General features: G+C 40.2%; 1 protein-coding gene and 1 long non-coding RNA gene across 3 annotated transcripts in view; one reads left to right on the top strand and one right to left on the bottom strand.

Moving 5' to 3' along the window:
- The window catches only part of LOC128075442 (uncharacterized), an 89,629-nt gene that overhangs the window by 7,300 nt on the left and 59,324 nt on the right, over positions 1-23,005 (top strand). The window lies entirely within an intron of this gene.
- On the bottom strand, positions 226-14,329 carry CHRNB4 (cholinergic receptor nicotinic beta 4 subunit). Of its 2 annotated transcripts, none has more exons than XM_052672201.1 (6): positions 13,616-14,329; positions 8,317-8,462; positions 7,052-7,096; positions 6,818-6,927; positions 2,932-3,904; positions 226-1,011 (listed from the first exon to the last, which is right to left on the bottom strand). In XM_052672201.1, exons 1-6 carry the CDS (start codon positions 13,656-13,658, stop codon positions 871-873), a joined length of 1,458 nt encoding a protein of 485 aa, XP_052528161.1. In that variant the 5' UTR covers positions 13,659-14,329; the 3' UTR covers positions 226-870. The 2 variants fall into 2 exon arrangements, with proteins under 2 accessions (XP_052528161.1, XP_052528160.1); XM_052672200.1 differs by lacking the exon at positions 13,616-14,329 and adding an exon at positions 12,746-13,355.

The following is a 23,005-nucleotide window of genomic DNA, read 5'->3' on the forward strand; positions in this document are numbered from 1 at the left end:
CTATGTGCTTTTATAACACACGTGTTTGTTTAGGATGGTATTTAAACCTGCTTTAACATCTCCTCAGCAAAACATGCAGGTTTGTTCTCAGGTGTCGTAGCCACCTTTCACAGCTGGTTTGTCCCCAGAGATGCTTTCTTCTACTGTTAGCCTTAGATTCATGAAGGTGTGTGTGAATGCCACTTAAAGCTGTTAAAAGTTGTAGGAACATCTCAGGACTATGTATAAAGGAGAATTTTTGCATTTTATTCACATTTTGTCACCGAACAGAGCGTATAAATGTTAATATTACATATTAATTTGGCCTCTGTTGATTAACCTACTAGCAGGGACAGCACAATGAGAAACCAGAAGTATGGCTCTGTTTCTCAGTTCCGTCTTAAATATCACAGTCAACACAGCTAAACAATGATTCCACCCACCAAGCTCTGTATAAATCAGACACAAATCATTCTGATGCATTTGAGGAAATAAAAGCCTTCTTTGTAGTATGGAAACTGCAGTGTTCTAAGGAAAGAAAATGGCTTTCCTGAGGCAATGTATATAAAACACCCTTTTAATAAATAATCCTTGTGAGCCAAGCTGGCATATTATACAGGAAATGTCTTTCTCTAATATTCAGGCTTCAGAGAGTTGAAAAAAGAGCCAGAGATCATGAGATCACCAGAAGTACTGAACTCATTGGGAAAAATGATTCTTTTTTTTTTCTTATGTATTTTTTCCTATCAAAATAATGTTGCTGCTTTCCACATCCCTTCTGTAAATCCACTGGGAGAGCAACTCATCTGACATCTCTGGATTTAGCAGAGAGAAACTGAGAGCACGATGAGACCCAGCATCTATGTAGGCATTGGCAGTTTTAGATAAGAGCTAAGGGTTCGTGGCAGCGATGTGGTTTTGAAAGAGCGGCTGCAGAAATAATCCAACAGTCCCCAGAACACAAACAAGGACAAATATCCAGAGAAACAGCCTGTCCACTACCATGGCAACATACTTCCAGTCTTCAATGACCTGGAAAAAAAAGCCAGTTAAAGATATTAGCAATTTGTCATGTTATTTTGCTCTTCCTCTTGCTGATGCAGTCTTTGTTTATGAAAATAAAAGGAAGCAAACCTCAAGGTCCAGGGAACAAAATGACTTTAGACTTGGGAAGGAATTTTTCTCCTGCTGCCGTTCCCAGCAGTGGAGAAAAAATACTGTAAATATTTCTGAGCTGTCTTTGATGTGTGAGGTGCAGGGCAAGGCTGCCTGGTGTTCCGGAAGGACCTACGGTGTAATCCAATTAAGGATTCTTTTCTTTAATTTCAATTTGCAGATGCTATTAATCTCTTTGGACAAAGAGAAAGAGTAATTATTGCTGTTAAACAAGGTTAGCCTCTGACTTTTCTTACCGGCAGTCTTCTTATCAAGAGACTTAATGAATATTAATACTGTTGCTTTTATTAAAATCCCCTCGGCTTTACATGTGTTGTGTGTGGAACAGATAAAATAAGGCTAGTCTTGGATTCTGTTCTCAAACTGAAGTGACTTTCTGGCTTTCATTGCAAAGGATGAATATATCAATCTTCATTTGCATCTCAAGAATGATTATTTTTCCTCTGTCATTGATCCTCACTAAACGTGGGACATTGTCACCCCAGTGACTTCGCCATGCTTTGTCATTTATCTTGTCTCTTAGATTAGAACATGACACATTTTTCCTTCAGCACACACTTCTAATTCCCTCTGCTGCTAAGGGCGATTTTGCACTTCTGAAATGAGGCTGTAGTAAATGCACACTAACAGTTATCAGACCGTGATCGTGAAGATAGCAGAAATTAAGGTTATGAATCCATAAAACAGTAACATGTGGTATCAGAGGACCCTGTGTGAAAAGCATTCTATTCATTTTTAATGCATGAAGTACCCTTGAAAGTTGCTCTTAGTCTCAGTTGGATCTTTTAAAATGCAACATATTCTTGCAAGGATTTCTGAGCTATTAGAAAACTTTTTTCCTGCTCTGTGAAGTGTGCTTCTTTTCAGTCACTCTCAATGCGTGTAGGTCGTGTTGAATGTTAGCATCTGATCTTCATTTATATTGACAGTAATTTCAGTTAATAGAAAACATGAACTACTCAGCAGCATGTTCCTAAGGGACTTCTGCAGTATCAGAAGCCAGGCTTCATTTAGTCTGCTTGGCAGGAATGAAGAACTTACAGTCCTACTGGGATCTGGGACTGAGCAGGATGACAGAGGGGATGCTTGGCAATTTTCCTTAACTGTGATCTAAACAAAACTCTGAACCACCTGAGTATTTCTGAGCATTATCTGTGGTGTGTTTGCACCAGCTGTCTTGTGCTGCCTAGTAGCTCGGGTAGAGCATGTGAACAGGACAGCAGCAGCACTGCTTACGTGTGCCCTGAATCCTGTCCTTCTCATAGCCAATAACAAGTGTGATTTAACTCAAATGGAAGAAGTATCAGTTCTGCTGGTGTTAGGATTTTGATTCTACCCATCGTGTTTGCTGTAGCAGAGCAGCTTAATAGCAGCTTGTCTTGCTGAATTAGAGACAGAGATCTTCAGGTGTTCTCAAAGGTTGAGCTGCAGATACACTGGTTAATGTGAGCTGATGTGTTGCAGTCTGTCTAAACATGATGGGGAAAAATATTTTCAAATAGAGTTCTCTCTGACCTGGCAGTCAGCATTACTGTTTTCTCTGCCAAACACTACCTGAAGGTGACAAGACAGCTTTTTCAAGGGTGTTTCCTGACTTACTGATCAGCGTTCTCTTTTTGTGTGGTCATAGTAATTTACCAAATTCATTAAGTTTTTTTTAACCCTTAGCTAGAATATCTTGAAAACCTTCAAGGTAGCTAGAGAGTGCAAATCTCCTTCCTGAAGGAAAGCATGCTACAGAGGAGGACGAGGGAAGAAGTTTGGAGGTTTACTTACACTCTGGTCATTGTCATCACTTTTCATGTGCTCTGCTATAAAGCTGACTCCATCAATTGCTTCTTGGACTTCGGGAGAAAATTTTGTGCCTGTTCTTAACCTAAAATCTCGATGGCTGCTGACATTGTCAAGAGTGTCAGTGATTTTCATGTCGTACTTTTTGGCAGAGGCTGTGTTCACAAAGTAAGTCGAGTTCTTGTAGAAGTCAGCTGTGTCCATGCAGAGATTCTCTGCTCTTGTCTTTTTGCAGTTGCACGGCTTTTGCCGTGGCGAATTATTTTCTGGGCGCTTCATGAACAGGTAGGCTGGGAGTCTTTCAAGGAAAACCAGCTTTACCCACGGAGGCATGGTGTGAGTGCTTGGAGATCTGTGGTGGACATTGAGTACGCAGACACTGGTAACTATGGAGAAAGTCACCAGTACCATTGTAAACATGAGGTACTTCCCGATCAGTGGAACATCTAGAGATGTTGGAGGAACAATTTTGGAGATCAGCAGTAAGAACACGGTCAAAGCAAGCAACACAGATATGCATAAGGTCATTTTTTCGCCGCAGTCTGAGGGCAAGTAGAACACCAGGATGGCTAAGGATGTAATTAGCACACAAGGAATTATAAGATTGATGGTATAAAAAAGAGGTTTCCTTTTAATAATGAAGTCATACGTCACATCAACATAATTGGGATCCAAAGGATTTACAGTTCTTCTTCCTGGGAGTGCTACAATGTCCCATTCTCCACTTGGTGTAAAGTCATCCATGCTTGCCATGGAAGTTTTAAGTACCATATCAATTTCTGTGTGATCATACGTCCAAGACCGGAACTTTAAGGTGCAGTTTTGTTGATCAAATGGGAAATGCTTAACCTCAATCTTGCAGGCACTCTTGTAAATTGCTGGAGGCAACCAGCGAATGCTCCCATTATTCTGTACAATTGCATTTGTGTATAGCGAAACTTCATATGTACCATCCGCACTGATGAAAGAAACAGGACAGAAACAGGAGAGAAGACCAGCAAACATTAAGAGGAAAAGTTAAAGACAGAAAAACTTTGTCAGTTTTTGCCTTGTGGGCCTCAGCTGCTGGAGTTAAAGCTTAGTAAGGTTTCAGTATTGAATTCTACGTTGTAGGCAGCTATATAATTTGACAGGGAGATTAATGTATGCATTTCTTCCAGACAGAGAACTGATATTTTGTCCAGTAGTTACAGTAAACAATTTTTATAAAATGATTATTAAATAAAAAAAAAGTGCACATTTTATCCAAAGAACTCAAAGCATGTGGAAATATTTCTTAAAGTGATTAAGGCTTGTAGCATCTTTGAAAGCTGGGTAAAAATGGGATCATTCAGCATGAAAATGGAGGTACCTTTGATTAGGAACACAGCCACAGCCAGGAGCACACAGCAACACTCCCAAATGACTTAGACAAGGAAATAGGGATGAGCAGTTAGCTGGAAATGCAGGGAGAGTGCAGGCAGAGAAAATGTAATTATGTGGTTTATAATTTATCACATCATTCCAGTTAATGTTTGCGTGTTACAAAACCAGGACAGACAAACCACGGAGTTCTTAATGCCCACAAATGATCTTGGCTTTGTATCTCCTCCAAATGCTGCACTTCCCCAGGAGAGTCTCCTGTGTTATGATGGGCCTTTTAGTTCAGGGAGAGGATTGTTGTCAGTCAGCATTCAGAGTGGTTTCCTGTCCACTATTTCTGGGCAAGCAACGTGGGGGTTTTTAACCCACCAAGTGTCCCCAGGCAGTAACTCAAAGTGGTCAGTTGCTGAGGAATATTCTTGAAATCTAATGTTTCTGAGCACGTTCAGTGTATTATTCCAGATGTGCTGTGCAACACCTTTCACACTCAGCCAATCTTAATACCAAAGGAAATTACTGCAGCAAGGAGGAGCAGCTGTCAGTGACTCTTCTTGACATTTGAGGAAATGCAACTGCTTTTATTGACACTGGGTTAGCACTGTTAGACTGCAAAAATGAGTCTAGACGAGATACATCCCATCTCTTTTTGATAAACAAATGCAGTTGTAAAGAAATGTGCGTAACCTAGAGATAATATTTAAATACATGTATATAATGTAGAGACAATGTGTTGAGTGTAAAAAATGAAAGAGAAAAATCAAAGCATAAACCAGTGAATATCAACTGGCTGTGATTAACTAGGGCCCTTTACTGCAGTGGGACATCTGCTCCTTAGAAGGTAGTAAAACAGTGTCATTAAAATAGCTGTTTTGGTGCTGAGGCTGACCTTTCTAAGCAAGGAATTGCTACAAGCATCCAAGGCTTGGCACCTGTGTTGCTGCTCTCCAGATCAGTTACGTTTGGCTGTGCAAAGGCTTCCTGCTGCTGGTGAGACCATGGTGGCTGGTTCAGTAGGCAGTGGAACAACCAGAAGCAGAAGCAAATGGCAACAGTGCTAGGAGTCGTTAGTTTTCTGCCATTCTGTGGGTTGTTGTTTGTCTGTTTTGGTGTTGTTTGTTTGTTTTTAGTAAATAAACGATATCTTTCTGGCATACTCTGTCTCCCTGACTTAGATTTATAGTTAAGGCATATGACACAGTGGGTAGACTTCTGGGCTGACAGTATGTGTGAACTTTTGCTGGCTGCCCTTGGCTCTGTGTCTGATGCCTATGAAACACTGCTTCTGCAGGAGAAAGTTGTAGGAAGGAGATGATCCTTCATCTAAGGTTTAATTTGAATCTTTGTACTGCTGTAAAAGTTTTGATGTGGGGAGGCTTTCGCTCGTTTCTGTGCATTTAGGAAGCTTTCAAAAAGTGTTCCTTGCCCCTACAATCCATTAAGCATTACCATCTGGGGAATATGGAAGAAAGAAGCCAGAGGGCAGTGTCACAATTCAGCAGAACAAGATTTGAGCGGGCAGAATACATCCTAATCCACTGGCTGAATTATTTTGTGACTAACGCAGTAGTTTTTGGTATTTAAATATTTCTCTAAGCTCATCTCCAGCAGTAGGATTCCAGGGACTTAATTCAGATATATATAAACTTCCTACATTTCCCATCTGTACATGTTAGTAAACCATTATGTATTCTTGAATTCATTGGTTTTCAAAAGTATCATGACATTGCATTATACATTTCAGTTATTGTGTGGTTTTGCTTCTTGTTTGTTTTTCTTAAAGACTTGATATCATTTACTTCATGGATCTGCTACAGACTTAAACCAAACAGACACAAAAATTGGCAGTTATTTGTTGTGGAAAAGCAGTATTGGACTATTCTACTACCAAGCTTTTCTTTTTCTTAGTGCTGTGAAGCAACAGGGTCAAATGTTAACAGATTCATGATATGTTCTTATAATCAATTTTGGAATCGATTTTTGAATGCTTTATGAAAACAGAACATAATCTGGTTTTGAAAATGAATGTTAACTGGCAGAATTCTGATGCCTGTGACTTTGTAACAGGTTTATGACCTGGAGTCTGTGTTGAAAGGACAGAAAAAGAAGTAGGAGGCAAAAACGTAGCCGAGTGCCTAAAGTATGGGATAGAAATGGCTTTTTGGAAACGTGGTCAGTGTGCAGCTGTGCTTGTATCTATAGCTCATGCTTGCCATGTAATCTAATCTGATAAAGACTTGTGTCTCGGCTGTAAGCCTCCTCATGGATGTTCTGGTGTTGTAACAACCCATGCTGCAGACATGGCCCAGGTCTGCTGGAATCTCTAAGACTTTGTTTTGCTGAAGTCTTGTAGGCAAACACCTCTGTCAGATATACTGGATACTAGCTATAAGTTACCAAATTTAGCTTTGGAATTTGATAAGACCTATTTCATTGGTTCTGATGCTTTTTTTCTTGATACACGATTATGATTTTGTTTGCTGTCTGCATAAACTATGGATGTTCTACTTACTTATTGTAAAGCACAATGTCTGGCAGCCAGATATGTTTTGCAGGTATTCTCAGCATATTTATTCCTTCGTAGTCAGAAGGCTTCCAAGCCAAACGATAATCAATCCACTCCTAAGAGAGGAATTGTACAGTTGTGATGGGGGTATCCAGACCAGACAACAAAACAATCACTATGATGGAGTGAAAGCAGTTGTGTTTGTGGATTGCAAGAGCATGCTTCTGTGGGTTTTATTACCTGGTTTAACCAGACATTTGTAGTCATGATCTGCTCTCGTTCGTTCTGCAGGGGAAGACAGAGGGAAAAGTTGTTCAATATTATTGCAGCAGTGTACTGTCAGTAGCTCTTCATGTGTATGGCTCCAAGTGGCTTTTGACAAAAACAGTTGTGACTGGTGTGAATGTTGCTACTTGGGAACAATTTCTCCCCACAGGCTGATTTATTTATTTATTTACTTCCCCCTGAGGATTTGATTTGAAACAGAAGGCACACTTTGGCCACCAGGAGCCCAATAATTTGTTTAAAGTTTATGTAAGGTTTGTCGTGAAAGCTGTTGGCTGGCAGGCTCTGCTTCATGGAACTGGCAGAAGTTTCTGTGCTGCAGATCTGTGCATCTGGGGTTCTACTGAATGAACAAGATAGGAGATCAGAGAATTGGGAAGATTTCTACAGAAAAAGAAAATACTTCTTTGCTGCTGAAGATGGTTGGTATTCTTAGAGCCCATAAGACCATTTATTTTTGCCTTCTGCCTGAAGAGTGAAGGCACAGGGAGACAGGGACTAAACTGCATCATTCTTGATCCCTGCCCATGCAGAGAACCAGCTGTCTGCATCTTTTTCACCCAGGAAAGAGCAGCAGAGCTGAAAGCCCCAGTTCATGAAATCATTCCCACTTACGTGCTAGATTTTATTCACGCTGCTGTTAATGGCTAAACCTGACTTGGCATCAGCAGTCCTTGGAAGGACTGTTAAACACATGTTAACTTGGAGTAAAACTGTCTTTCAGACCCTCTGCAGTCAATTTTATTGAAGATGGGGAGTTGCTTACATGCGAATTGATTTAATGGTTTATGATTGATATTTAATGATTGATTTAAGCTATTCCAGACAGAACTAGCATGTCTTTCTTTTGGTAACATTTCACTGTGCTTTGCTGATATACTGTGGGATCTTAAGCTGTCTTCCTGGCTTGTTTTCATACCAGTAAACCACATTTTGCATTTTGCAAAAAAAATGGCTTAGTATTACAAACACAGTACAGAATAGATCCTGACCTAGTGTAACTTCTGTCAGCTGCACTGAGTTAATAGCATGATTTTGATTTTTGAACAGTGGGATTTTATTGGATGAAGATCTGGCTCTGTCCTTATTGCTTATGGGCCCTGCCTACCAAATATTATGTAAATTATAAAATAATAGGACAGGTAACAACAGTCTGACTTTTACTTATATGCTGTGCAGATAGTAATGAGTTAAAAAGGAACAGCTTAATTTGAGCTTACCACACTGATGAGCTGTGCCAGGGAAACCTGCAGTTCTATAGATACCAACTGGGATGAGTTGACAGCTGGGCGAATTAACTTGTTGTACCTGTCAGGACTCAGTAGGTGGTTCATTAGCTTTTCCTCAGCATCTGCTGCAGTGCTTCCTGTAAGACATCAGATATGGGGTTACAGAAGGGACACCAAGGGCCAAGCTGTGGCGATCACAGAATTCCTATGTGTCACATCATTTTCATGAAGTAATGAGGGCCTTTGGTTTCTTAAAGATTGTTGTAGGCTTGCATGAACAGAAGGAATGGTGCTTGCACCAACATCCTGCTGAAGTGGGCTGTCTGTCACAGAGCACAGATTAAAGCAGGTAAATCAGGGCGCTGTGGGTTTCTTTGCACAGAATGAGGTAAAGCTCAGATTGACAGGTACTTTTGGGAACTCAGTTGCAAAGCAGAAGCAAATCCACGCTCTTATCAGCAGAGAAAGAGAGTTTCAAAGATCTCAGTGAAGGGAGTCTGGGTGTGACTTCGCTCTTCATTGTCATAAGAGGCAGAAAAATGATTGCAGTTACACTTAGAAACTGAAAGAGCGATCAAGGTGAGCTGCAGAAGTCACAGTGATAGCATGCTCTTTGGTAGGCTGCAATGTTTCTGTTTCACAATGATTTTGTATGGAAATTAGAAGTGCTAATCTAAGCCTTACTTCATGTGGAGAAAAAAAACCCTGATTTGATTTGGACTAGCAGAGATATTTCAATCTTAGACGGTCGAGGCTGGAGTTCGGTAACTGCAAAATACGGGACCAGCAAGCTGCTGTCAAACCAGCCTGAACATTCTGCATGGAGCAGAAGGACCTATGGCACAACTCCAGAGGTAAATGCATCTGTTCCATGTTCTTACTCATGCTTTTTGATGACACTTTTCAAACCTCTGTTGGCCACATAACAATAGTGATGCCTATGGTCCTGGTGACCTGCTGCTGACTGTATTGAGCCCTTGCAGGGCAGCAGTTCTGTGTACGTAGAGTAATTCTGTGTTGTGTGATACACTTGGCAGGGATGGACACAGGTGTTTTGGAGAACAGATTCTAGTCCAGTGAATGGATTGATTCTTCAGTAGGAAAGGGTACTGAGCTACCCCAAAAGTGCAGAAATGAGAATAGTGTCACTGCAGCATATTTGCTTAATTGTTCTCCAGAGTAGTTCCACTCAGTAAAACACCACATACAAGTGTTTTAAATTTACTGTGCTTTTTATGCTGTAGCATATCCATGAGATCCAGAGAAAGGCAGATGTAGAAAGACCAGAAAGGTGTGTGTAAGCAGCCAAGGTCTATGTGCAATTTAATGTCTAGTTTTCACGAGAACTGGGCTCCAGGAGAGACACAAATCCCTCTTGAGATTAGATACTTCTGAATTCCACTCAGATTAATAAATACTACAAGAAGTTCTTGTTTATGATCCAGTAAGCAAGCAGAGGGACGTGGAAGAGAGCTTTGTTAAACAGATCTTTTATTTTTCTACGAGCTGCTTTTTCACTTGAGCTCTGGGGACAGGAAGAGATGATCACCAGGCTCGTTTTAATTCTGTTGAAAGCAGTATGTGCTATGGCACAAACATTTGTGCCACACGTGCTTAACCATAACAACGTCCTTCAGAGCAGGCTTCTCAAGTACATCCCAAGCCATCTTGGAGAATACCAGTGTTGTGTTGGTTTGTTTTCTGATTCACACTTGCTTTGCACTTGTTTCCAAGTCATTATAAAAGCCCTTGTACCATGTAATATTTTAATATTATGTTCATTCTCAGTGTAAGCCTCCCTAATCAAAGGCTTATCAAGCTAGAGCTATGCTGATCCTCGCTAAGCTCCAGATTCTGTTGGTTTTTCTTTCCTTGTGTTTTGCAATTAAGATGGAGCTAAATTTGATACTATGTAGAAAGTGGGACTGCACCCCAAGAATGGATCATTTTGTGTTTAGAAGGCTAGCTGAAAAGCCTTGTGGTAGCTACAGAGAGAATCTTGGTTAGTTATTTTTCTTGTTTGTGGTCTCTTCAACAAAAATCGTGCTGCTGCATATGTAACTGATATAAGCAGACTGCTGCAGTTCAAATATAAGTAGATTGTCGTTGGTTTGTTTCATACAGTGCTCACTGAGTGCTGCTAGCAAAGAGTGAATTCTTGTTCGAATTGTTTTCACTGTCAATAAACCGTGCAGATGAATAATTGCCACCACATATTATAAAAATGGTTTGTTAAATAATGAATCCCTTGGAGATACTCCTCTCTGTTCTTAGGGAAGGGGCTCCCACAGTGAGGGGTTATTCTATTCAAAACTGCCACCTCATCCCAGCCTTTCCATAACTTAATCATCAAGAATATCAAAAGGGCTGCTTTCATATTTCAATTCGGTGCTTATATCCAATACCACTAGATGTCAGCAATGCACTGCTTTAAAGGCTGCTAGGTCCAATCTCCTGTAAATAAAGTATAAAAACAAATGGTTCTAGAATCATTTTTATCATCTATTTTCCATTACCAATATTGTTGTAACCAGATGTCACCTAATGAAAACAAAATTACCTGTCATTCAGGTTTGTCCTTTGTGCATTTCATGATGTTCATTGATTGCACTGGAATTCAATGTTTTTCTCCTCAGAGTTGGAAAAAATGCAAGTGCACTTTTTTCTGCTCATAAATTCTTTTTTTTTTTCCTCCCCAAAGTAGCAGTCATCAACAGAAATGTTACAGGGAGCAAATGATGCTTTTGGACAGATGACCTTAGCAAGACTGATGAAGCAGCCTTCATCTGGGGGTAGACTGTATTTGTGTACTGGAAGCACTAATTGGGAAAAAGTACCAGAGTGGATCCTGAGCTAAAGAAATTGTAGCCTCACTGAACATGCTGCACATCTGTTCCATGTCAAGGAGAGCCCATTGCCTATAGCTTGCAGTGCAGATTCTGCAGTAAGTTTGTATTCTGTGTGGGAGTTATGACCATTAAAAAAATTGCTCCAGGATGCTTCTGGTTTCCCAATAGAAGAAACAAAACCAGATTTGATTCATTACCCAGTGTAATTTTTACCATTTACATGGTCTAATTTATATATAAAACATGAAATATCTCTTCAGGCTGTGCTCCATTGCTTATTTTCATAGTGACATTACAAATGTGTTAGGTGTGAATAGAACAGAACATGGAGCAATGTTGATAGATACAGGCATGTGCACAGTTATCACTGTCTAAATGGTAACATTTAACATAAGCCATGTTTCCCCATATCCCTGACCAGACATTTTAATAACCATTGAAATAATATTTGCTTAGAAATAATACCTTGTACAACAGACTGTCATTTTTGCTCTTTCCTCTATCACATATGATTTATGCCAACAGTGGTGACGTACCAAATTCCCATCTGTAATTAGGAAATAGCAAGTGGGATGCAGCAACAGCATAACATTTATCTTCTCCAAAATCACTTAATGATGTTGTTGCTTTTCAGTGGACTCGAGTAAAAAGGTTAATATAGTGTCTTACAGTAATGTGCACTAATTTGGAATGCTTATTGTTCCAATGGAAACAGCAGTGAATTCATTTTATTGTAAAGACTATTTTAATTTTCCCACTGCAATTAATGGGAATAACAAGGAAATGCTAATGAGTTTAAAAATATGTAATCTAAGGTAGGCCCTCGCTCTGGTTCCATAGCAGATGTTTACAAAAGCTGCCTTTCAGTAACTGAAGAAGGAAAAACATGGGTCGAATTGGTAAACATGAGAAAGATGTGATTTTGTCCTAATTCAGTTTCGGTTTCGCTCCAGACCCTTCAGTGGAGTCGCCCTGTGGAAGATGCTCCCATGGTAAATGTTCTGTGCTGCTTCTGAGCTGTGCGTGTTGGCTTAAACAAATGCAAGAAATGCTGATGGGCTAAAAAAACCTGGTCTTAATAGGCGTTTATATTTTTTAACATGTATTTATATATTACAACTTGATTTAATCACTAGTTACATACAAATCAAACAATTAGGAAGTAAGAACTTAGCAAAATACATGAACTTGGGTGAATAATTGTAGAGAAGATCTGTCTCATGGCTTATGTCCTAGTTCCATTTTTATTTTTTCTCTGTCACTACTTGCTTTTCCTGTCACAGATGATCGTGGAAGAATCGAAAGGAGCATTCTTTAGTGGTTATCACTGCAATCTCCTACTACTCTGTCATTTTATCTCCAACTTACTGTCTACATATCCACAACAGTGGATTTGCTGCTATCTAATGTGCCAGAAACAACACTAAACAATATATTTCATGCATCTTCTTAAAGTCTGCAAGCTACTGAAGTGGTAGAAACGGCTTGAGAGCTTATATCACTGTCCTACCTCCCAGCCACAAAAGCTATCACTGCTCTGCAAACTGTATGTGAAAGAAAAGATCACTTACCGTTGAAATAGAAGGAGCCCACTACAAAGAGAAAGAGAGTGTACGTATTCCTCATGGCAATAACAGGAAGAGGTGGTTACTGCTCTTCAATTAAGACAGCTGGCAGTAGGCTCTGTTGTCAGGGTTGCACAAGCAAGAGATGTAAAAGCAGTCCTGAATTTTGGAGGTATTAAATCCCTGGAAAGAGGCAGACAGTAGGACCTGGCAGAAGCATTCTGCAAAGTGGAGTTTTCATAAGCATTGTGGTCCCTCCCCCTTTGCAGCTGTTTAAAGAGCTTTGTGTAGAGGAAAAGCACATAAGAAGAGGGAACATAATGTGATAATGTTGAATGAGAGGAAATGAAAGAGCAAGCTAAGGAACATGATCCGCAGAACAAAACTGCTTAATCTGTGCTACTAGATAACATTTAGAAGGCTTTCTGGTTAATAAATGCAGGAGTTGGGAGCAGCAGCGTGAGAAGAGCTGGATGTAACTTTGTGCTGTAGGACCTGCTAGTAAAAGTCACGTGAATAAATTATAGACCTAGCAGAGGTCATCTTCTACGTCAAGAGAAAAGCTTGACTGCCTGACTACAACACTCTGAGACCCACACGAACGGTCCTATGAACCAGAACTCCAAAAGGCTTTTTGGGAGCAGCAGAAGAGAGAGGGGGAATTGGTTGTCAGCAGCATTTGGCTGGATTTCGTAAGAACATAAATGCAGCCTGCTGATAAATGGCTGTAGCCATGAAGATTCTCCAAAGGAATGATAGGGGAATTCTGTGGAAGTTGTCATTTACATCTGAGGAGTTCAGCAGAGTGTACAGTATTGGGTGTTTTGAAACTTGCCATGGAAATATACTTGGAAGGAAGGAGAAAAAAGAACTTACCTGTCCTTTGCAAGCACCGTAGGACAGACTGAAGCTTCTTCATAGAAAATAGATGTTAATCCTGTAATTACTATTTTATGTCCATACTGAGATTCCTCTCTGCTTAAGGTAATAGCAGTTCTGCTCTCATCCCACCTCCCAGCAGTCAGACTCCCAGTGGAGACATTCCTGTTTTACCAGCATAACCTTTGTATGCACTAGGCACTTAATCTTTACTTCTGCATATAGCACAGTTGCTGCAGAACTGCAGCTTTTTGGAGAAGGTCAGCTGCTGCTGTTTTAAGGCAAACTCTCAGTGTTGCTTTGAGCAATTATTTACCTTCCCCCTCGGCACTTTAGCCACCTTTTTTCCACTAAATAGGCCAGTATGTTCTTTTGCTGTCTTTAAAGGAGCTACTATGAACCTTACCCAATTCTTTGTTGTTGCTGTAATTGTGCTATCTACAACTATGTTGCATCCCTGAGCAGTTCATCAGTTGTTTTAGGCTCATTTAAGTAGGTGGGGAGGATGAGTTCAGTGCAAAGAATAGAAAAGCACTCACTGCATGCAATTCTACTTCTTTAAAACAAGGTGGTTTGAGTCAGTTTTGATGAAGCATCTTGAACTGTTGCCTTCCCTTACTCGGAAAACTCAAGCTATTTTAGCTATACCACGTCCTCCACTGAGGCTTCTCAGTAGTTCTTCAAAAAACTTGCAACCTTCTACCATGAGATGTATGACTTGTTCCTTCTCACCTTCGCCACCCTCCTTTACTGTAGCACCCTCAGTTATAATTTCCCAAACTTTACATGTCATTTTAACTGTTAAGTGCCTTTGATTTCTTCTAACTACAGCTTACCGTTGCCTCCTCACTAGCCATACGAACATAAATGTGCCATTGCTGCTCACCTTAAAGATTAGGTTCAGCCTGGTATCAGAGGTGCCCTGTGCTAGCTCCTGCATGTTATTGCATGTTATATCTTTGTGCTTCTATTACTGCCTTTTCTCTCTTATTCACTTTGTGTTAGCTGGAGTTGACTGACGTGTGAGGTTAGAATTCTTCCTTCAGAGTAGTGTGGGAGCTGACTGGGGATGAGAACAAACAGCACAGTCACTGTGAGGACAGTGCTTGGGTGAAAAAAGCCAGTGGAATCCCAGTAACTGCATGTAAATGGACTAACTGTGGTAAAAATACAAGCTGGAATAAAGCAGAGGAGTAATAAAGCACATGTAGAAATTGAGCTTTCCCAAAGAAAATTACTCTCTTAACAGTCAAAACTTTAGTATGTCCCAAGCAAAACATTTACACTGAACCCCCTTAATTGCTTATTGCTCCTCACCACTGCGTCCTTGGCTTGTACCTTGGCTGAGACCTGTGTCATCAGATCTCTTGCACTCTTGTGTTTGCTAGACAATGCTATCTTCCATCATGTATGGAGAACTGCTCTCAAGTAGCTGCTCCTTCAGTTATTAAGAGTATTGTTGAGTAAATACCGGTCTGTTGGGGAAGAAAGACTGCATCTGTTTCTCTATTTTTACTTTCTGATATATGACCTATTTCTCCTCAAAGGCAAATCTTCCATCTGCCAACCCGGACTCTATGCTTCAGCAGCAGTCACAGGAGTAACAGATGTATGGACCCTGAAGCCATTGAGCTTGCACCATCTACACTGCTTGATGCTTAAGAATTGAATAGCAGCTCAAGATAGAACAAAACTGACTAGGATATATTCATTCAGAGAGGAAATACTGGAGCTTCCAAAGCAAAAGCAGCGTGATCTGCAGTTTTTCTCTGCAGTGAGACAGGTCCAGATATAGGGATATGACTGGGAAAAACAACAGCACAAAAAAATTTCAAGGTGAAAGGCCACAATTAGTTTCTAGCAGTTATCACGTATAAATGAATTTCAAGGCTTAATTCATGCCTGAACTGAATCAAAAAGGGACTTCAGATCATCTTGTAAAACACTGGCATTACAGAACACATGAGATTGACTCAGATTTGTGCTTGCAGAATAGCTGTCACTTTCTGCTTGAAAGTTACTGCAGAAAATGTCAACTAATGGCAAATTCTGTATTTCTAGCATCTTACATCTGAATGAACTTCAGTGATATCTGCCAAGGTCCTGGCTCATCTCATCAGCATCAAGGCAGACTTGGCATTCTGATCAGCTGAAAGATTGAACTTCTTAGAAGCAAGTTCTGTAAATATCCACTGTGTTCCACTTGCAGGTGAAATCATGCTTTTGCCCAATCAGTGCTTTCTAAATGACTTCTCTAGAACAGATGTACTAGGACTAACATTCTGCATTTTTAAATATTTTTTTTCCCTATTAGCACACATACAGTTCTGTTAGAGATGAGATTACACCAAATCAGTACTTCAGCCATTCTAGTGCTGATTTTGGGGGGAAAAGTTGTACTGCTGTAGCCTCATTCAATCAGGTCATACTACAGCATTGCTAAGTCTACCAAGCAAAACAAAACTGGCACTGCAGTTGGATGACCCTCGCTGTGTCCTCATGTCCTCATATCAGACAGTTACTGTTAGGATGAAGGGGGAAGGGCATGGATGGATGGATGGATGTAACATGTTTGGTATGTTGTCATCTATTTTGTGTTTATTTTTGGAATTTACTGAGGGGTTTTTTGTTTGTTTGTTTGTTTGTTTTGTAAGGGTTGGTAGATGCATTGGATGGGATAGTGAGTTTTCATCCAGAGATAAAATAAACCATACATTGGTGGCCTATGTGTGAAATGAGTTCATGAAGTCCACTTCCTACTGCATCAGTGTGTTAATATTTGCTTTCCAAATGGAATCTGAACAACATGGATGAGAATTTGTAATAAGCTGTCGTCAGAAAGAGTGCAATTCCATCCCACTTCTGCAAATGATGGTACAAGACAGGGCTGTGGTAGCTATTAAATTATCAAATAACAGTCCTTTAAGGTTTTGGACAGTGGTGATACTGTATATAGATGCCTGATACGTCATCGTGTTATTATCTGCCCCAAGCCCTCTCTGGGTCATTGAAGTGTTCCCCTGGACGTTCCACAATATCCTTTTTGTGAAACTTAGAAAGTGTGGGATTGATGAGGGTGGGAGGTGAGAGGCAAATGGATGAGGCCAGGCTCTTCTTAGTGGTGCACAGTGATAGAACAAGGAGCAATGGCCTAAATCTTGAACATAGGAAGTTCCATACAAACGTGCAGAAGAACAACTTTTTGTAAGGATCACAGAGCACTGGAACAGGCTGCCCAGAGAGGTGCTGGAATCTCCTTCTATGGAGATATTCAAGACCCAGCTGGACGCCGACCCGTGCAACCTGCTGTAGGGAGCTGCTTTAGCTGGGGAGTTGGATTCAATGACCTCTTGAGTTCCCTTCCTGCAATTCTCTGATTCTGTGATTCCAGAGAATTACCAGTAATAACGCTGTGACTATGATAAGAACACAAATGATGCATATAAATGATTCCATAGAAATAGAAGTGGTTCTGGCTCTCATTGTCAAAAGGATTAAGGATCAAAGAAAAAGCCACCTTTTGACCTTGCAATATGTCTGATGGTAGATAAAACCACTCATGGAAAAAAATGTTTCCTTTCCTGGTTGATTTTTTTCTAGCTATGATTCTGTATGTTTTGTGAACTAGCAGCTGAGTTTTATTTGTACTTTCTTTAAGGCAGTAAAGCATCTGACACATAATATTGTCAGCATCATTGACCTTAAAAACTGCACAAATGTTAACAGTTCCAGAGTGTTTTCTAAAGCACTGCAGAAGCGCTGCAGAAGCAGCAGCTGAGAGTGTGTTATGCTGTTTTGGAGATGATACTTTTATCAATCTTTTTTGCATCCTCTAATATGCTTTGAGATTCATTGCAGCCTAGCCTGTTACTCACACATACAGTCCAACATTTCAGTTCTGTGCTGACCAGCATCAGTATAGTAATAAGCCATTTTAATGATGTCTAAGTGTATCCACTGAAAGCCTAATTATTCAAGTAAACATTTCTTCAAGTATTGCTGTTTGAGATACATCTGAGACGTACTTTTGTTGGTATTCAGGAGATTTGAGGCTGGGAAGAACTAGTGTTTTATTGAAAAGGAACAATCTCCTGAGTACATCAGCTAAGACACGGCTGAGTAGGTTCAGGAGCTGGAAAAGGTTTGATGAAATGTTTGAGGATAGCCTGAATATTTAGCCTGCTAGCTCTCCTGTTTTGGGACAACATGGTGGAGTCTACTATCAGTTATTTGGTAAAGTCAGAGCTATATTTTTTTCTCTCTGTGATGATCTATCTCTGTGAATGTGGTAGAAATGAGAAGCCCTTGTTTGTTATTCACTCTTATAACCTATGTTAATCAATGTTTATGAGCCTTTTAATCTAAACTTTGTGAACTATTCACCTCCATTAAATCATATAAACTGACATATAAATCTCATGTAAACTGTACCATGGCAGGATTAAGGCCAGCTCATGAATTACAGCATTAAGGGGTAACCTCATTGAAACACTCTCTACCAAACCCCTATACAGTGTTACTGAGTTCATACCAAGACACTGTTTGAAATGATTTCTGTTCTGAAGCTGAGATCACGAACTGAAGAACAAGACCCAAAATTTATAATGTATTTGCAGGCAGAACTTCATGTTGTATGACTGTGATGGCTCAGGAGTGTTGGATAAATGTTAAAAGGCAAAAACAGCTATAGGAACCATCCTCTGTATAGACTTTGGTGGTTAGAAAGTGAAGACAGACACCTTATGGGGATTTGAATCTAATAATATTTCCTGATTATCAAGCTGATGATTTAATGGAGGCTAAAAAAGGGAAGTGCAGTTGAATTCTATCACTGAGTTAATGAGAGGTTTTCCTTAGTGAAAAATCACAAATAAAATCCAAAAGAAACTCAGAGATATGGTTGAATTTTAGCTCAGTTTGTCTTACACAAAATTCCAACTGATAAGAAAATAAGAACAGGATGAGGAATTTGTAAAACTGAGTGCAAATTCTCTTCTGAATTTTAGAAAATAATGGCTGAATAAAATAGATTGATTTTTCTAGAGTGCATGGCACTCTTATGTCTCTTATGGTAGAAAAGGTGTTCTCCAGATCTCTAGCTTCTTCCTTGAAGTTTACTGAGGTGAATTCTCTTGGGATGAAAAATACAAAAATCTTTCAAGTGAGATTGTATAACGTGATGAGGAGGAGATGGGAAATAGACCTATGAAATGGCCACTGCAGAACAGCATGGCCTTAGCTAATAAAATAGATTTATGTAGCCAGCTCATGTAAGGCACTGGCGATCCTCCTGATGTCTTTGAGGATGTACATATATAAAAGGGGGAGAGGAACTAAAATTCTAACTAGGGGAAAGTGCTTTTAAAGTTTCAGTAGATAAAGTGAAGTGGAAAATGCAATGCTGGGGAATATTTCAAGCAAGATAGTCTCAGCAAGGCAGAATGCAGGAAAACGCCATGTTTTGCAGTGATTTACTGCACATTTCTCAGTGCACTTCGTGGTGCTCACCATATTCTCTAAGATTTGTGATGGATTTAGGTTAGGTAACCATTTTTCTTTGTCTTATGTGATAACAGCTGAAGTATCTTGGGAAGTTAATTCCCACCCACTGTGAACTCAGCCATTATCTTCCCTCCAGCTTCCTTTCTTCAAGGTTTTTGATTCATATAGAGAAGATAAAGTAGGTCTAAGTGTTTAACTTCACTTCCAAAACATCAAGTGCTATAGAAATATCTAAGATAATTGCATTGTTTTCTTCTAAGACTACATCTATGCTCATTTTAGTCCACAGATCACTTACAGCCTTTGCTCTTGCTGATCACAAGTTCTTGTTGATATTTGCTACAGCTCCTGCCTGAGTTTGAAATCTGCTTATTTTAGTTCTCACCAGGATCTCATCCATGAGCTTTGGTTAGTTGTTCTTTTCTGCTCCCTGATGAAATAACTCTCTTCCTTTCAGTCCCTAGACTGTGATCCAAAAAGAATTTGATGCTTGCTTCAGAATGACACATATTATCTCAGAAGCTCCTTCCTAGCTTAGGTAGGAGTATCTTGGTATAGCTTGATGGCAGTTACATGTTCTTTTAAAACACTGTAAATGAAGCCCAAGTCATTCCTGTAATGCCTGCATTTTGTATGAAATTAACAAAAAAAGAGCTAAGTATGTGCATGTTTAAGGACACAGCTGATATGAGGGTGTTCCTATGTGCGATGCAAGCATTTTTGTGTGCTCTCACTTTTTGAAGTAAAAAGTTTAAAAGTAAATTCCAGGAGTGGGAAGCTTCATGTTTGCCTACCTTGCTACATTATTTGGGCTAAGAAGCTATGCTTCCTTGCCTGCCAAGTCGCTTTAATTCTTGCTGGTTTCCAGTGTTCCTATAAAAGCAGTGTTACATCCTTTGACAGAGCTTCTGTGAAAAAGTTTTTTGAATTTATAACGTGCTTCCTAGAATTAGAACAGTAGAATTGCCCCTTTTAATTCAAATTTATTAATTCTGCTTTATCAAACCAGCTTTTTCAGTATTTATACCTTTCCACTGAAACATCTGCAGCAGCCTGTAGTGAAATCCTACAACAAACAACTGTTTACTATGACTGCCAAAAATTACAAAGTGTGCAACATTGCAGTGCAATAAAACATAGGGGTCCCAAGAGTACAGACAGTAAAGAGTGAGCAGGCTGAGCAGAGGCAAACACACATTCAGTGACGCAGATAGAAATTGTAAGGTGGTTTACTACCACTGTGTGCTCTGCACTAATTGGTAAGCCATTGAGACAAGCCCTACTGAATGGTAAAAGTAGATATTATGAATAAATCACGTACAGTATTTTCAAGCAGTCTGTGGAATTTAATGGTGCAGTGCCAGACCTGCAGATGGTGCTCAGGATAGTGCAGCATGAGGCTTCTCTCCGAAGTTGGTGAATTTTGCACAGGCCAGAAGTGCATTAAAAAGATCACTGTTCACTTGGCAGTGAAATTGTTCGTCTTTTCAGGATGCCTCTGTATTCTGCAGGATGCTAATAGCAGTAGGTAACTTTCTGGTGCATACGTGGCCATTTGGAAAACTCAGCAGTGCTGTGTTGCAGAGCGCATCGCTGTGACGTGTGAAGAATTTCCCTTCATTTCTTTAAGTCATGCTTCTTCACTGAAGCAGAACTGCACGTTGCTCCATCCTTCCTTGCTTTCACCTTGTTGATCTGGTGCCAGTATAGTAATGGCTGGTTTGTGCACTGAGGCTTTTAGGATAAGGCATTGACACGTATGGGTTTTTCCTCTGTCTTTCACATAAGATGTCTGCCAGGAAAAAATACAGTTGTTTGTAGTGGAGTCCAAAGGTTTCTGTCTCCATGATGGAGTGAATGGGAACATTCCTGTCTGCAAATTCTAGCAGAGAAATATAACAATGAAAGGTAATTGTACTGTTTGAGATTTACCTCTTTATTTGGAACTACTGCTTTTCAAGAGGAGTGAAGGTGAAAAGTGCAGAAAATGGGCTCTGGTGCAGAAGTCTGAGAGCCAAAACACTTGGATTTTGTTCTCAGCTTTACCATGAATCTCAGGAACCGCGTCTAGATGAATACCAGTCCTGTTTAGTGGTAGAGTTTCCCCAGTTGTAAAGCAAAGATGAGGACTTCCCGAGAATTAACTAATGTTTGTAAATGGCTTAGATAGCAAAGAATGAAAAGGAATCGTGAAAACACAAGAAAGCTCAGTATTACTGTGGCTTTTACACTTAAATTCTAATATCAGAAGATTTTGCTTCTTTTTGAAGGACTGAAGGACAAGCTTTCACAGGAGCTTGCTTCACTCTCATAGATGCCCACTCACCCCACAGCAGCTCTCAAGGTCAGAGTTGTGTTGGTCAGTCAGCATTCCAAAACGCTGTCACAGATGTTCTTCCTGCAGCTCACATGGCTCTGTGAAATCGCTGCTCTTTGCTCTGGAGTGGCAGCATGCTAGATGCTCCCTGCTCCTTACTGAAGGGCACTAGAGAAGGGAGCACCAAGAAGTCTTTCATCACACATTTCCATTGTAAGCTACAGAGAGCTTTCTGCGTTTGTTACCACGCTGGTTTGAAGATCTTGAAGGGAATTCAAGTTCTAGAATTGATATTGGGTTTGTCCATTGTGAAGCTAACCTGGCAATACTGCTTCAATGGGGGATAGCAGTCATTCAAGTTCTGTTAGCTTTGTAATCATTTTCTTTCTTCGTTCTCTTTCTCAAAGACTGAAACCTGAATGTTGCTACAGCGATGAATTCATCTTAAGCAATAACTTGCATCTTCACTGTCTCAAAATGAGGGTTGTTGAAATTAGATGAAAGCATTGGCAGAAGCTCATGAAAAAGCTGGAGACTGGCTGGATTTCCAGCTTCAACGTCTCAGGCTTTTGCAGTTCTAAAGCACCCAGGCTTGCAGTGCAGCATGGGAGGTTATTAGTGAGATTCTTTTTTATTTTAATTGCTTCAGAGGAACATACTTGAAAATAAAATCCAGTTTAAAGTTTAACAAAGTTTTGCTGCAAGTGAAACTTTCCATGGCTGCTGTCAGTGAGTGCTGGATCCTTGTTTGAAGTCAGCTGAAACCTAGCAGAAGGGCTTGTCTTGTGGCTCTGCCATGAGAGCTCCTGTGTGGTGCTCTTTGGATTGCACAGAGTAGGGAGAATAAAGTTTGTGTAAGAGAGTAAAAACATCTGTTGTTTCTGCCTCCAGGGAGATGTGGGATCGAAGGTGCAGGCAGTGGAAAGGATTTTGGAGGAGGGAGGTAAATAACCCCAGCATAGTTGTCTACAGGACCGTAGAAACTCAAAGTAAGAAGCTCTTTTGTCCTGGTTCATGGACTCATAGAATCGTTTGAGTTGGGAGGGACCCTTAAAGCTCGCTTAGTCCAAATCCCCTGCAATGAGCAGGGACATCTGCAGCTGCATGGGTTGCTCAGAGCCCAGCCCAGCCTGACTTTGAATGTCTCCAAGGACTGGGCACCCACCACCTCTCTGGGCATCATCACCTTTAGCCTAGAATTGTTTGATGGATCACAGCTGAATGCTTACTGTGATTTTAATGCTGGACCTTCTTAGAAGCACTGACAAAGCAGGCTATTGCTTGGGAAGTATTGAACATATGGCAGGGATGTTTTTGATATCTCTCATCTCTTTAAAAATTAAACATGCTAAATGTGAAGGAATATTGCTGGTAAGGATCTACAGGGCACATGGTTCTGTGAATATGAGAGTGCAATAAGCTTAAAAGCTTCAATGAGTGACTTCCTCCAAGGTTACTTAAACGGTGGTTGGGGTTGTTTTGGGAGGGTGAGGGCACCACAAATTCTCTGTGTGAACAGGTGGGCAGCATTTCATTAAGAAAATTGCTCAGAATTTTTTTTGATTGCC

This window comes from Tympanuchus pallidicinctus, unplaced genomic scaffold, assembly GCF_026119805.1.
Source record: "Tympanuchus pallidicinctus isolate F22 unplaced genomic scaffold, pur_lepc_1.0 scaffold12, whole genome shotgun sequence".
In the NCBI taxonomy this organism is placed as follows: Eukaryota; Metazoa; Chordata; class Aves; order Galliformes; family Phasianidae; genus Tympanuchus; species Tympanuchus pallidicinctus.